The following is a 15,368-nucleotide window of genomic DNA, read 5'->3' on the forward strand; positions in this document are numbered from 1 at the left end:
CCAAAATCAGCGGGCATTCAGCCGTCAGCTGTTCCTCCCAACCCCTTCTCCCCGCTGCCAGACACAAAAGGATTGAACATGCTGGACTCTAACTGCTCAATCCTTATCTTACCCCACATCTCCTGTTGGGAAACAGTTGGGAGGTCCTCCATACACCTTAGGCTACTTTCACACTGGCGTTTTGGCTTTCCGAATTGCGAGATCCGTTCAGGGCTCCCCCAAGCGGTCCAAAACGGATCAGTTTTGCCCTAATGCATTCTGAATGGAAAAGGATCCGCTCAGAACGCATCAGTTTGCCTCCGTTACGTCTCCATTCCGCTCTGGAGGCGGACACCAAAACACTTAGATGGCATGCCAGAGCCACCAAAATCAGCGGGCATTCAGCCAACACCTCCCAACCTCTTCTCCCCACTGCCAGACACAAAAGGATTGGGCATGTTGAAATGTAACTGCCCAATCCTTATTTTACCCAACATCTGCCATGGTTGGAAAGTCGGGAGGCCATATGCACTAGACGGTCAGCCAATCCTACTGAAATCAGCTGGTTTGGCAGACATTAAAGAGTACCTGTCAAAAGGATCAACCCCGCGTACTGTCTGGTAGGGATAAGCCTGCTGATTAACATGATACCTATCCTTTGAAAATCATTTTGGGCCTACCTCTTTATGCAAATGAGGGCTTCAGTGCATTGGGGCCGCCGTCCCTCGATGCACCTCCACCTCCTCGGTGTTCATTGCTGACCACTCCCCTCAGTGCGCTAAAGCCTTCATTTACATATGTAATAAAAGGCATTTCTTGGGAACGCACGTGATCTTCAATAGACCGGTAAAATTTTAATCATGAGGATCAACCCTACCAGGTAGCATAACAGGTTTAATAGGGTTGATCCTGCTGTGCTCTTTAAAGGGGTTATCAAATGATTAATGTAAAAAATTAAGATCAGACATCATTTAGTACATGACAATCTCTAACAAAGCTAGAACCAGCCCTGTACCTCACATGGGTCCAGAGATCTCCACATTCATTGCTCCGATTGCTCTGTTTGAAGTTAAGTTCAGGTGCCATGTGAAAAAAATGGAGGAGGCTGAGTGATGCGTCTGCTCACATGACCCTCCATCGGCGCCATCTTATGGACCGAACCTCTATGCAGACAGCACAGAAGATATGCCCAACAAGGGAGGCATGGCTTAGGAAATCTAGCAAACGGAAAAGGCTATAATAGTAGGAGCCATATAGTCATCTTACATACACACCGGTCAACAGTGTCCAGAAAGTGACCAACCCCTTTAACCCAGCTGGTTCCCACGGTCGTTTGTACGAAAATCCACAACCAAAGTACATTAGGAGCTGCGTAGAGATTTACATGAGCTCGGTGTAAGCTGTGTGGAGAACACTCCCCCTAGTGGTGGCAGCAGGCAGCCAGAATTTCATCATCAAAACCAATTGCCCTTTGATTTCTGTCTCCATCTCGATAACTTGCATCTGCTTATACAGAGAGCCATGCTACTAAAGGATACAGTACATGTCAGGGAATTGCTAATAGTCCAATTCCCTAATGTAGAAGCGGAGCCGTTCCAGCTTCTGCAAAGCTCTCAATTAGAATTGCAAAAGCCAGAAAACTCTATAAATTATTTCTCGAATGTTATAGCTTCCTTGAGACTAAAATAGATCTTGGCAAATGTGTAGAAACGTTCAGGAAGGAAGGAAGGATCCGTCCAGGTTGGGTCTCTGCTCTGCTAAATATTGCAGGTGTCTGTGCACACACACGGAAACAGTTTAGCCATAAATTGCGGTAATAGCCGGAGCTCCATTCACTGACTGATCACTGACGACTGAAGTCTCGCTCATGGTCAGGCCGGATGTGACGGGAATTGTGATCATTTCGTTGGCAATATTGTAAATGATCTGCAGATTGCTGAGAATGGATGTGCGCGCAGAGCCTTTATTTCCAGCCTCCTCTCTGCCGCTGCTCAATTTCATTCTCTGCTCATACAGAAGTTTCATTTCTTCAGATTTGTGTTTATTTCAGTTTCATAGGAATCTTTCACCATTCTGTTACTTTCACCGTTTTGTCATATTTGCACCCGCCTTTTAAGGGTTTCTGTATTTTTGAAGGCATCACAACCTGCGTCGTGTTAGAATACATTTGCAGTCCTCTAGAACAGGGTTACTGCAAAGGGTTAATTGCTATGATGTTCCATTACTAAGTTAAATGTAGTGACCTGCTACATTTATACACCTGACATTGTATGGGCAATTAACAGTTAACCTCTTGGCTGATCCTGTTAGGTTGCCAGGAGATGTACCTGGGTCCTTCCCCTTATTAGTTTGTGCGGTCTAGTTCTTGTTGTGCTACATGTGCAAGCGCCTCAGAGCTCAGATAACCTTCATCTTTGAGACTTTAGAGCCAAGAAAGCACGTTTTTCCACCAAAGTGCTTCTGATAGAAGGAACTTAGGCCTCATTCGCATCACCGTTTCTCTTTTCCGTTCTCCGGCTCCGTTAAGGACCAGGAGAACGGAAAGGACGGATTCTGCAGATAACTGAGACCTAACTGAGCGTAACGGAGCCTAAAGACCCCATAGACTATAATGGGGTCAGTTCTGTGTCCGCTCAGAACACGAAAGTCCAGAATTGTTATCACATGGACAATGCAAGTGGACAGACATGTCAGGAGAGGTGATCAGTCCTCTTTAAAGGGATATTCCAGTGTTGGACTGTTCCTACACAGAGATGTACCTGGCCAATAGCTATGCAAGCAAAATCTGTGAAAGCGCCTTCACACAAAGGGTCAGTGGGGGTCCTGGCAGTCAGACACCCACGGATGGGAAAGTGAGGCCACATCCTAGTGATATACCATCACTTTCTAAATGGAGGATACTCTAGAACGCCACATAGCCATGGGTCATCTGTAAGACTGTGTTGGAATATTCTTTTTCATTTGGGGGGTACTATCTCTCCTTGGGGAGAGAGCCTTTCATTCCCGTGATGAGTCTTCTTACAGGCCATACATGCTCCTCTGGAATTCTGGGAAGAAGTGATGTAAGCAAGCTCTGACTCCGATTCCACCAGATGTAAGGCAGCTATACTGTAAGACAATGTTCAACCCTTTAAACAGGCCTTGAGACACAACCTGGATAATAAATAAGCCAGCGTCCCATCTGCATTCAGCTGTTTCAGGGTGATTGTCCCTCATCAGTGCAAAGCAGAGAGAACGGGCTTAACTGGGTGACACATCCCGATCTGCTGCCCAAAAGCAATGGTATTGGTATCTACATCACTGATGCCTTTACCTGATGAATAAAGATCTGCAGGATCTGACAACATATGGCTTATCTGTAGTCTGCAACCATGGAAACACATAAGTCCGTATAGGAGCTGTATGCACAAAACGGTACTAAAAAAGAAATAAATGACGGATTGCAAATGTTTCAGTTTTAATATTAGCGCGAAACGGAGAAGGATTTGAGACAGATTTTTCCTGCAGGTTTTTTTAACCAAAGTCAGAAGTGGATCCGGCAGGAATGAGAAGTATTAGTTGTTCCTTTACATTTCTAATTCCTTTCAAATTCACTTCTGGTTTTGGATACAAAAAAATCTGCCTGAAAACCTCCTCCAAAAAACTTCCCTAAGGCCTCCTGCACACAACCGTATGGCTTTTTCTGTGTTTTGCGGTCTGTTTTTCACAGATCCGTTGTTCCATTTTTTGTTTCCGTTTTTCCGTATGGCCTATACAATATACAGTAATTACATAGATAAAATTGGGCTGGGCATAACATTTTCAATAGATGGTTCCGCAAAAACTGAACGGATACGGAAGACATACGGAGTACATTCCGTATGTGTTCCGTTTTTTTTTTGAGGACCCATTGACGTGAATAGAGCCACGGAAGATGATTTGCAGGCAATAATAGGACATGTTCTATCTTTCAACGGTCTGGAAAAAACGGAAATACGGAAACGGAATGCATACGGAGTACATTCCGTATTTTTGCGGAACCATTGAAATGAATGGTTACGTATATGGACCGTATACGGAACACAAAAAATGGCCCGTAAACGAAAAAAAAAAAAAACGGTCGTATGCAGGAGGCCTTAAAGGGGTTGTGCAGCCTGTTTGTATTGATGACCTAGCTGCAGGATAGGTCATCATTAGGGATGAGCGAATCGACTTCGGATGAAACATCCGAAGTCGATTCGCATAATGTGTCTGTTCACATTTCAGTAATTTTTTACTGACCGTGGGTCAGTAAAAAAAAAATTACGGGGACATGCATTATTTTGATTTGGGATGCAGACCAAGCACGCCCATTGAAGACTATGGGTCTGTGAAAATCACGAACACAATATGGATGGCATCCGTGTTGCGTCCGTTTTTCATTGAAGGAGATTCACTGATAGGAGATTCTTTGGAAATTAATTTTTAGCTGAGCAACGTCAGTGAATTACGGATGACACACGGATGGTAAAAACAGACACACGGACCAACCACAGATCCTTCACGAATGATACACTTACAGTTTTTTTTTTTTTCACGGACGTGACACTGACACGGAAATATGGACGAAACCTTACACTGCCTGTCGTCTCAGAAGTGCATTGTAATTACAATATTGAAAGGAGCGAGTACTTGTAATTACAGTATGCCACCAGTACAAGGGAGACGACACGTAGTGTAATGAAGAGAAAATCGACCTTGCATGTAGCGCGGCCTCCTCTTCAGCGCTCGCATGGACACCTGCCGATCACATAATAGGATAGGTCACCAATATAAACAGGCTGTATAGCCCCTTTAAAGGGGTTGTCCTGCCATATATATTAATGACCAATCACCAGGATAGGTCATCAATATCTGATCGACCTGGGTCCTACACCTGGCACCCCCACCCCAGTTTGCCACTTCCTGTTTATTACACTGCCCGTCGTCTTGGAAGTTTCAACGGTGCAGCGTAACGACAAGTACTCGCTCCAGTCACTTGACTGGCGCGAGTACCTATAATTACAGTATGCCGCCGCTCCACAGAAGACGACGTGTAGTGTATTGATCAGGAAGCCTCCTCTTCAAACACCTGATCCAACAACCCCGCCGATAAGATTTGGATGACCCATCCTGACGATAGGTCATCGATATATATATAGCCAGACAAGTCCTTTAAGTTAAAATGGTATCCTGTGCCTCCTATCTCAGTAATGTCGCAAAGCACAATGTCTGGAAATGCTGCAGTATGTTACACATCTTAAAGAAAGTGCAAGTTTAAAGAGCAGACCATTACACAGATCTACTTGACGGCTAAAAGCCTAATCATTTCTGCCGTCTCCCAGGCTCATTTTACAAGTGGCTTTTGAATCACTGCCATATTACTGCATCTCGGAAGTAAAAAAAAAAAAAAAAGGCAAGCAAGTGAACTTGTGGCATTGTCTAAAATAAATCTTCATCTACAGTTTATTAACTGTACATCTTTACGGTCACCAACCCAATCAAATCAAATACCATCCACTGCAAAACTAATTTAGCGCTCTGATGGTGTATCAGTGATCCCGTGTCCAGGCAGGAATACGCTGCCATCTTGTAATCATTTGCTCAGCGAGCGCTCGTCTTGAACATGTCTGCAGGAGGAAAAACGCAAGCAATAAGGAACAAGTAAGAAAATCAGTTCTCTGTGTTAAAGAACTCTGCACAAAATAATATTTTTATATATGCTAGTGGTAGGGGGAGACCTTGGGCCTTGAGTCTGGTGCTAATGACATCACTGTGCCTGTAGCTGTGATGTCACATGTTGTGAGAAGCTCAGCAGCCAAGTGATTGTTCCTCTGTTTTCAGTTGGGAGTCTACTCATGGGCCCCGCCTAAGGTAGGAAAGGATGCTCTTCAGTCCCTAAGGACCTGGTTTTCTTAGTTAAATACTATCCTATGTGGATTTATTGGTACTTATAAAGCATATTTGCAGTGGCCGGTTTGGGAAGGCCACAATGTTAAGCTCCCCAGACACCGTCGAGGTGTCACCACGTGTTGTTGCTCCCCAGAATAAATGTTAAGGCGTCGTGGGAAATAAGTCCAGAGAGTCAGGGTCTGCAGTAAACCAGGGTGCTTCTTTACTGGAAAACTCAAGGGCAAAACAATACAGGCAAGGCACTGAGCTTCTCCAGTCTCCTCCCGGGCAGAATAAGGTTTCATGCTGAGGAAAGACCTGAGCTAGCTGTCCCTCATTCTCTCAGAAGGCTGGCTCCCTGGCCAAAGTATGGTGGCCCAGGGTCTGTGGCTCAGTTGTCCAGCTGGAGCCCTGATCAGCAGGCTGGTAAACGGGGGTCTGTGGCTCAGCATCCGAATCTCTCCTACTAAACGCTGGTCCCTATCTGCAGACATCTAGGGTCTCTGACTGCTCTCCATATATACAGTTCCTAGCTGAACTAGAACCTTCTAGTGGGAGGGGTGGAGTGGAGAAGCACAGCCCAAACAGAAATATTGTTTCAATTTCTGCCTATCATAGGTTTGCATAGAGCTTCAATGCAAGTCTATGGGAATGACTAAGCAGTTTTTTCAGACATAAACAAGTCTTCAGACATAAACAACAGAGATAAACCAGATAGTCAGAAGGTCAGTGTGTCTGGTTTTATGCATAGGTAGAAAGTCATAAAGTCTCTCAGTATTAGCTGGCTGTGAATTAACCCTTTTCACAATGCAGTGTGGCTATGGAGTAATACTTGTACAAATGAACAGGATATATTACAATAAACATATAAATGCAGTTCAACAATATGAAACAGTCAGGTGCACACAACAGCATAAATCACAGTGCAAGTTAACCCTTTAAAGTGCAATAAAGTAGGTAGTTGATGGCTTTGCATAGTAGAAATAGGAGCAAATGTCCATAGTCCAAAGTACCCTTTCTCCAGGGCACTACATATTATATTAATTTGCTATTGTAGTTATGTCACATCTGTAAAATGTTAGGTCTTGACATTTGTTAAAATTGGGACCAAAGGTGCATGAGAATGGACGTAGTCAGGAAAGAAAAGGTCAAAAGGGTCTTGGACCACAATGACAGATCAGTAGCAGGGGCCTGCCCACTATGAAACATCATTTACAGTACTGATCTCTTTATATGGCGCAAGGGTTCCTTTTAGGCCTGCAGCCTCCCCTAAAGTTACACTCCTGATCACTAATAAATTCAGTCTGTCTACTACATGTGTTTTGATGACATCTCAAAAACATTTTTATTGAATAAAAACATCCATGTTTGCCAATATTTTGACTTGGGTGACCACATTGACTACAATTGCCAGTTGTGCTTAACAACACTTTAGGTTGAGTTGGTGTGGATCGGCATTCAAAGAAGATTTTGGTTGGTAAAGACCGGTTCCAGTCCACCATTCCCAAAACGCTAGGCATATGGCCCCAGCCAACAGTGTGAGGGGAGACGGTGGAGTCACATTCAATGTTTGTCCTTGTTTCCAGATAACAAATGGTTCTCATGTTGGCAAAGGAAACAAATCCTAACAGTAATGAACTGATGGCAAAAGTTGGTATAAAATATTTGTACAGGATTAGAAAAACATAGCTGCTTTGTTCCAAAAATAGTGTCACTTCTGTGCACAGGTTCTACAATACCCGATACACAGCATTGGACTGGGTTCCATGGGCTGACCAGAGGAAATTATTCTTGGGCCAAAACCCCATATCATCAATAAAGTTTAATAGGTTTTTATTCAAAGAAATAAACCCTAGCGGCAAGTGATTGGCTCGAAAGGCAGCTCCAAATGTTTTTCTTTCTCCTGGACCTTTGGAGACCACTGTGGTGTGGGAGCCTGAGCCCACTGGAGGTATTCTCTGGTAGTCTAGTGGGTTAGTCCGACACTGCTGATACAACTTGTAGAGACTGAAGGTGCTGTTTTTGGAAATCAGCAACTATGTTTTTTAAAATCCTGGACAACTCATTGAAGGAAAAAAAACTTGTGGGCAAATCTTATAAGTCCTTGGTAATTGGACATATGCTTGGGAAATGACTAGGATGATAAAAAACAATTCATGTACTAAAGGTAGAAGCCATAGTAGTACCCAGGGTGCTTGGAGGGTCCACTATTATTCCTGGATGAGAGCATAAAAATAGTAGTTTTTACAACCCACTTTTACACTCCTTTATTTTTAGCAGTTCAGCAATAAAAAAAACTTCTATAGACGTCAACAGGACACAAACCAAAAAATTCAGGTGCCAACAGCACATTTCTAGGCATATTGGCTGCAAGATTTCTCAGGTCCATCTATAAGATGTTGGGAAATACATCAGTGGCCAAAAAATTGCAGCATTACTAACTTACCTTAGTCCTTTCATTGACTTGAGCAATGCACCAGTCTTTAGAAGTAGAGATTTACTGCAAAAGCATCTGCTATTGCTTCAGCCTATCCCGATGGAGACTGATTCCTATTCTGTGCACTAGCCCAGGTGCCTGTAAATGCTATTGTTTTGCCCTGGAGACCCAAGGAACTGTCACCAATAATAATGAAAGCTTTTAGTATAAAAACAAGAAAAGATAACTGGAGGAATCTGTATTCATCCTCTTGTAGACCACCGAGATAATACCACCTTAGACAGTCCCCTTATGGTGTCATGGCGCCATCATCTAAAAACAGATTACACTCCAAAGAGTCCTTTATCTAGACTCAAAGTGTGCATATATGAATGCCCCTGATAAAATACTCCCAGCAGTAGACAACTCCACTATCTACTATGATCTGCAAGGAATGGGAACAGGTCGTGGTTAGGTTCCCAGTATGGTAGAGTTGTGGAAACATAGTGGAAGGGGGGCAGCCATATTGAGTTTTCAGTATTGAGTTTTGGTCTTGGCTTCAACTCCAGTTTAAGTGCTGCCATAGAAAAATTACGTTGGGTATGATACACATTTTGTAAGATACCATTTTGTGGGTTGGAATACTCTTATCATGATCATTAGCTAAGTTGTCAAAAACTTCATGAGTCTACTGCCTGATATGTATGATTCCGAGCAGTAAATACATGTGATGGCTATATTCCTCATAAATTCTAATCTACAGTTTGAGGTGGCAGGTCCACCTCGAAATCTTCACTTGAAAGGGAAGAGTTCCTTCTTCATTCGGCACAACCCTTTTATTTGCTTGCAGAGCACACCATGTACTTAGTTGGCTTGATCCATGACCAGACTCATGGTTTGCTCAAGTTTTAGGCCAAGTAGGTGGTTTGTAGAGGGAGACACCTTCCTTTTTGTAAACTGGTAACTCCTAGAATCTCCCAAAAATTCTGGCAGTTTGGAGAGAAGAAGGTGCCACCACCCTGTTGCTCTTCATACTTGACCAAAAATTTAAGGTGCACTACTTCAGACACAAAAAGTCCTACTTTAAATATATTAAAAGACTATAAACAATTGGAGAACTCCAAGAAACTCTCTTCATTCGTGCCTGACACATGCACGGAAAGTTCTTGATAATCTTCATTTCCTAAACTGACGGCTTACTTGCTTGAATAGTTTCTAATGATGCAGCTCTTCATGTACTGTCTTCCTAATGGACTTATGGTGGGTTTAAGCTTACATACAGCAGCCAACCTGAACAAGCAGAGCTGCAGTAAAATGGGAAAAGGCAGGGAGACAAGGTCATAGACAGGGTCATAGAAGGGTAGATGTAGCAGTTGCACATGTGCCCAAACAGAGGGCCTGAAGGTCCCTCTGCCACATAAGAAGGCACCAGTATTATAAATGGTACATTTATAGGTCAAGGGTCTGGTTTTGCATTGGGGCTTCAAGTTACACCTCCAAATATACAGGAGTAATATTTCTGACTCCCATCGACTCCAGTAGACACTGAAACTGAGCTGAAGTCATTGATCTCACCTCTGCCATAATGGAGTAAAAAGCTAAAGAAAATTAAAAGCGTTTTTCAAGATATTTTTACTGATGACCTATTCTCTGTATTAGTGGGGGGCCTAGATCCAGGCCCCCCACCGATCAGCTGTTTGAGAAGGCAACTGCCGCGGCCTTCTCTCTGCTCACCGAGCACAGCGCCGTCCATTGTATAGTGGCTGTGCTTGGTATCACAGCTCAGCCCCATTCACTTCAATGGGACTGAGCTGCGGCTAGTCTATGTGACCAATGAGTGTGACGACACATGGCCAGGGAAAGCTGTGAGAATGCCGCGTCACTACCAGTTCCTTCTTTGGCTGGGGTCCCGTGTGTCAGACCCCCATGATGAAATACTGATGACCTATCTGGAGGATAAGTCATCAGTAAAATAACTTCAACTAAGTACTAGCCACTGTGCAGGATTACAGGATTAGAAAGCCCTGCGCCACACATGTCCAGAGGCTGTCCCTGGTATTGCAGCTTATATCCATTAAATTAAATGGGACTGTGCTGCAATACCACACACAACCAGGCTTGGCGCTGTGTTTTGGGTTGTTTTTTGGAAGAAAGCAGCCATGATCTTCTCAACCTCTTTAAAGGGTTTCTGTCACCCCGCAAAACTCCTTTTTTTTTTTTTGGATAGTTAGATTGCTCATAGTGCGATATAGGAGAATATAATGCTCTTACTTACTTTCATGCGGCCGATTCTTTATAAAACGAACTTTTATAATATGTAAATGAGGACTCTACCAGCAAGTAGGGCGTCTACTTGCTGCTAGCTGCTGCAGAAATCCGCCCCCTCGCCGTGTTGATTGACAGGGCCAGCCGTGATGTCCTCCTCCGGCCGGCCCTGTCAGTAATTCAAAAATCGCGCGCCTCGCGTCATTCGGCGCAGGCGCTCTGAGATGAGGAGGCTCGTCTCCTCAGCACTCCCTCAGTGCGCCTGCGCCGATGACATCACCGAAAGAGAAGACGTCATCGGCGCAGGCGCACTGAGGGAGTGCTGAGGAGACGAGCCTCCTCATCTCAGAGCGCCTGCGCCGAATGACGCGAGGCGCGCGATTTTTGAATTACTGACAGGGCCGGCCGGAGGAGGAGATCACGGCTGGCCCTGTCAATCAACACGGCGAGGGGGCGGATTTCTGCAGCAGCTACCAGCAAGTAGACGCCCTACTTGCTGGTAGAGCCATCATTTACATATTATAAAAGTTCGTTTTATAAAGAATCGGCCGCATGAAAGTAAGTAAGAGCATTATATTCTGCTATATCGCACTATGAGCAATCTAACTATCCAAAAAAAAAAAAAGGAGTTTTGCGGGGTGACAGAAACCCTTTAAGTAAAGCCCATGCTTTTCACTTGTAGAAGCGGAAGCCTCAAGATTGTACTATTCACCCCGCTAAAGACCAAAGCAAGCCAATTAATGGTCGTCTGAGAGAGACATCATGTTGTACTATTTAACGGATCTGATCAGTTCCACTGAATAAAATGTTTAAGTAAAATAACAGCTTATCCCTGTATAGTTACTGCTGGAGAGCTGCCGTATTGATTTACAAGGAAAGGTCAGACGAATTCACGGAGAGACTGTGGACCGAGCGCGGATGTGCCTTGAATGCAGTACGCTGGCTAATATAAAAAAAAACTGCCTTTGTTTGGTCATTTTAAATGGAAAATATGTTACACTGAATATGTCATGAATGATAACGTCTAATCCCATTATTAATGTAAAAAATGAAGATAGGACATCATGTAGTACATGACAAGCTCTTTTTAAGAAACTTGGAACCAGCCCTGCACCTCACATGGATCCAGAGATCTGTTCATTCATTGCTGCAATTGCTCTGCTAGATTTAGTTCAAGCTGTCAGCTCAGGGAGTGAGTCCTTTCTGCTGCAGCTCTCTCCTAATCACAGCTCAGGGGGCGTGTCCTTTCTGCTGCAGCTCTCTCCTAATCACAGCTCAGGGAGTGAATACTTTCTGCGGCAGCTGTCTCCTAATCACAGCTCAGGGGGTGTGTCCTGTCTGCTGCAGCTCTCTCCTAATCACAGCTCAGGGGGCGTGTCCTGTCTGCTGCAGCTCTCTCCTAATCACAGCTCAGGGGGCGTGTCCTGTCTGCTGCAGCTCTCTCCTAATCACAGCTCAGGGGTGAGTCCTTTCTGCTGCAGCTGGTGACAGGTGAAGGATGGAACTGAGCATGTAGGTCATCATCAGTGAGCTGGACTGAGAACTTAGAAAACGGGCAAGCAGCAGGTGGCGCTATACAGACAGATTTCAGTGAATAACTCAGTGGCTATACAAAAATTTTAATTACATGCAATTACAAAAGTATCCAGAGCCAGGTGCTGGTTTCAAAAATGGAGACTATTTGTCGTGGGACAACCGCTTTAAAGGGGTCATGTCGCAATTAAATGTTATTTCAATATAACTCATCATGAAAAAGTGTTCCTTTTGTAGTTTAATACTGTTACAAAAATGCTCCAGTTGTCAGATTTTCTCTTTACTTCATCATAATGGCACCCCTGGTGTTTAATCTCCATAGTAATGTACAGGACCACCTAATGAGCTGGTCTCATATGCTCACTTAGAACTGCCACCAGTGGTATCTACTGTTAGAAGTTGTGACAGTTATAGGGAGAGAGCTGAAGCAGAAAGGACACATGCCCTGAGCTGTGATAAGGAGAGAGCTGAAGCAGAAAGGACACACCCCCTGAGCTGTGATAAGGAGAGAGCTGCAGTGGAAAGGACGCACCTCCTGAGCTGTGACAAGTAAAGAGTTGCAGCAGAAAAGACTCATCCCCTGAGCTGTGAGTATTAGTAAATCTGCCCCATATGTCTTCAGTAGGCGCTTCTATGCAGTGAGCTCCACCTAGTGGTGGCTGCAGGTAGACAGAAACCTATCTAATAAGTGAAGTTGATGTTATACAAGGTTGGTTGCTGTATGTATGTATGTATGTGATGTCCCTGTGGCATAAACGATCGATACTCCCAATAGCCCCAACCCCATGGACATTTCTACAAAGCCGTGTCCTGCACAGGACACGCACAAATATCTTATACTCAGCTCTGTCTCTCCCTCGCTCCTACCAAAAACCCTCATACAGCCTCATTGGCATGCTTATAAAAAAAAATGCATGAATTTCAAGCAATTTTTGAACTTTCTTTTTTAAAATTTTTTTTTGTTTTCTTATTTTGTTACATTTGTAACATGATTTTTTTTCTGAAAAATTTTCACTCCTATAGTGAATCCTATGGGAAAAAACACTAATAGAAATGTCGAATCTGGTGCACAAATGCTGCAGATCTTGTTGTGAATCAGACCTAAAACGTGTGTAAATAGTGTTATGACGAACAAATCGATTCCTGAGGATTCAGTGATACAAGAAAAGGCCACACTGTGAAATATCCTCATGTGGGTATTTGGTATGGTCCATGGTTACCCAGCAGAAGAGCCTTCAAGACCTTGTGTTGTAATCCTAACCTTTTCTACACCACAGCCCCCGTTGCACGTCCTTCAGCTACGGGCTCCATTGTTTCTAACAGCCATTCATCTTGTCTTCCTTAGGTACGATACGATTGTCAACCAGTGGGAGACGGTCGCTGCTCTTCCCAAACCGGTCCACTCTGCAGCAGCCACCGTGTGCGGGGGAAAGATCTACGTGTTTGGCGGAGTGAATGAAGCGGGCAGGGCGGCCGGCGTGTTGCAGTCCTATGTGCCTCAGACCAACACATGGAGCTTTATAGAATCCCCCATGATCGGTAAGATCCTATGTGATGTCTCATGGCCTCTCACAAGGACTAGTTCTCATTATTGGGACCTGGAAGGGGCGAAGTTTCTCCATAAAGTATTAGGCTGTCTGCATATAGAATTGTGGTTAAAGCTGTGTTCAAAACGCCCCAGATTCATTGGTTTTAGCCTAAGTCTTGATGAGGTCATGATGTCATCATGTAGAAAAATGTCATCCTGTTGTGCCATGTAGTATGTTTAATGCAATGTAGGAAGTGCAACCCAAAATGTCCTGCACTGGAGGCATATCATAGATACACAGGTAATACAAAGGTCAGCCCGTGTGCATGTATTTTGCATCGGCGTACGTATTTTTTGTGGATTGTACACAGGCCCATTCATTTCTATGGAACCTCAAAAAAACTGACATATGTCTATATGTCCGTTCCGCAAATTATAGACAATGTCCTGTTCTAGTCATTTCTAGTGATGGGAGTGAGAAAAATGCTCATGGAAGGTATCTGTATCTGTGGTTTGTGGACCGCAGTATGGACACGATCATGTGCATGTGGCCTTAGGGGTCTTCAGTGACAGCCTGGTCCTAAGCTACTGAGCAATTTCAGGGAGGGAGCTGCTGACCAACCCACTGGGATTTTTCTATGTAGATTCAATATCCAATTCACCTCTGCTTATGGGGTTCATCCCTTATTTTAATGCCCTCTCCAAAGCTATACAGCGTTACCAAACTAGGGTGCAGGGAATTTGCTACAATGTATCAGTGCAGTTAAAATGTATCAGTCAAGAGTGTAGGCTATTTAGCTCACAGAGGATTGCCTAAGACCTCATGTGCATGACCGTATTTTCGGTCCACGTCGGATCTGCATTTTTTGTAGATCAGATGCAGACCCAATCATTTCAACTGGGCCAGAATAGATGCGGCCAGCATACCGTGTGCTGTCCACATCCATATGTCCGTTTTGTGGCCTCGCAATAAAGATAGAACATGTCCTATTCTTGTCCGGGGTGCAGACAAGAGTTTGAAAAAAGATGGTAGCATGTACACGGCTGGGATGCGTGTTTTGCGGATCCACAATTTGCCTAATGAGGCCTACTTGTAACACTGTCAGCTAAAAGAAGTGTTAGGTCTGTATAGGGATTCAAACTCTGGATGTACACAAGAATGTTCCTATTTACGGACAGCAAGCAAATATATTGAAAATAGGGGGAAAGGATATACCGTATTTTTCACTTTATAAGACGCACTCCCCCCCCCCCCCCCTCCCAAAGTGGGGGGAAAGTGGCTGTGCGTCTTATAAAGCGAATAGCGCAGTATTACATGGCCAGCACATCGCAGGCTGTGCTGTGCTGTGCTGCATAGACATGTAAACAGGGGCGCTATCAGGGCAGTAGCGGGGCCCGGAGCAGTCACTGAACTTCATTAAGCCGGGCCCCGGTCAAAGCAGCCATCACATATAAAGTGTATGCAGCAGCCCCTAGCAGTGCTGCTTTGCTAAACTAGCAGTAATCTCTTCTCTGCAGTACTCACTACGCACGCAGCCGGCAGCACACGTCACTCACTCAGTCACGCTCCGGCCCCGCCCGCTTCATTAATGGTATAACTGGGGCCCAATGTAATGGGGTCAGATACCCCCTTAACAGAGTCATCCACAGATCCCCCAATAAGTGTCCTCCACAGATCCCCCTATAACACTGTCCTCCACAGATCCCCACAACAGTGCCCTCCACAGATCCCCCAATAACACTATCCTCCACAGATCC

The 15,368-nt window shown here is 44.4% G+C and overlaps 1 protein-coding gene across 1 annotated transcript in view; it reads left to right on the forward strand.

Annotated features, from left to right (window-relative positions):
* The window catches only part of KLHL29 (kelch like family member 29), a 909,740-nt gene that overhangs the window by 843,498 nt on the left and 50,874 nt on the right, over positions 1-15,368 (forward strand). Inside the window, exon 13 of the mRNA XM_040427407.1 lies at positions 13,428-13,621. Coding sequence (XP_040283341.1) covers positions 13,428-13,621 — 194 coding nt within the window. The remainder of the gene's footprint in view (positions 1-13,427; positions 13,622-15,368) is intronic.

The sequence above is a fragment of the Bufo bufo genome, chromosome 4, assembly GCF_905171765.1.
Source record: "Bufo bufo chromosome 4, aBufBuf1.1, whole genome shotgun sequence".
Taxonomy (NCBI): Eukaryota; Metazoa; Chordata; class Amphibia; order Anura; family Bufonidae; genus Bufo; species Bufo bufo.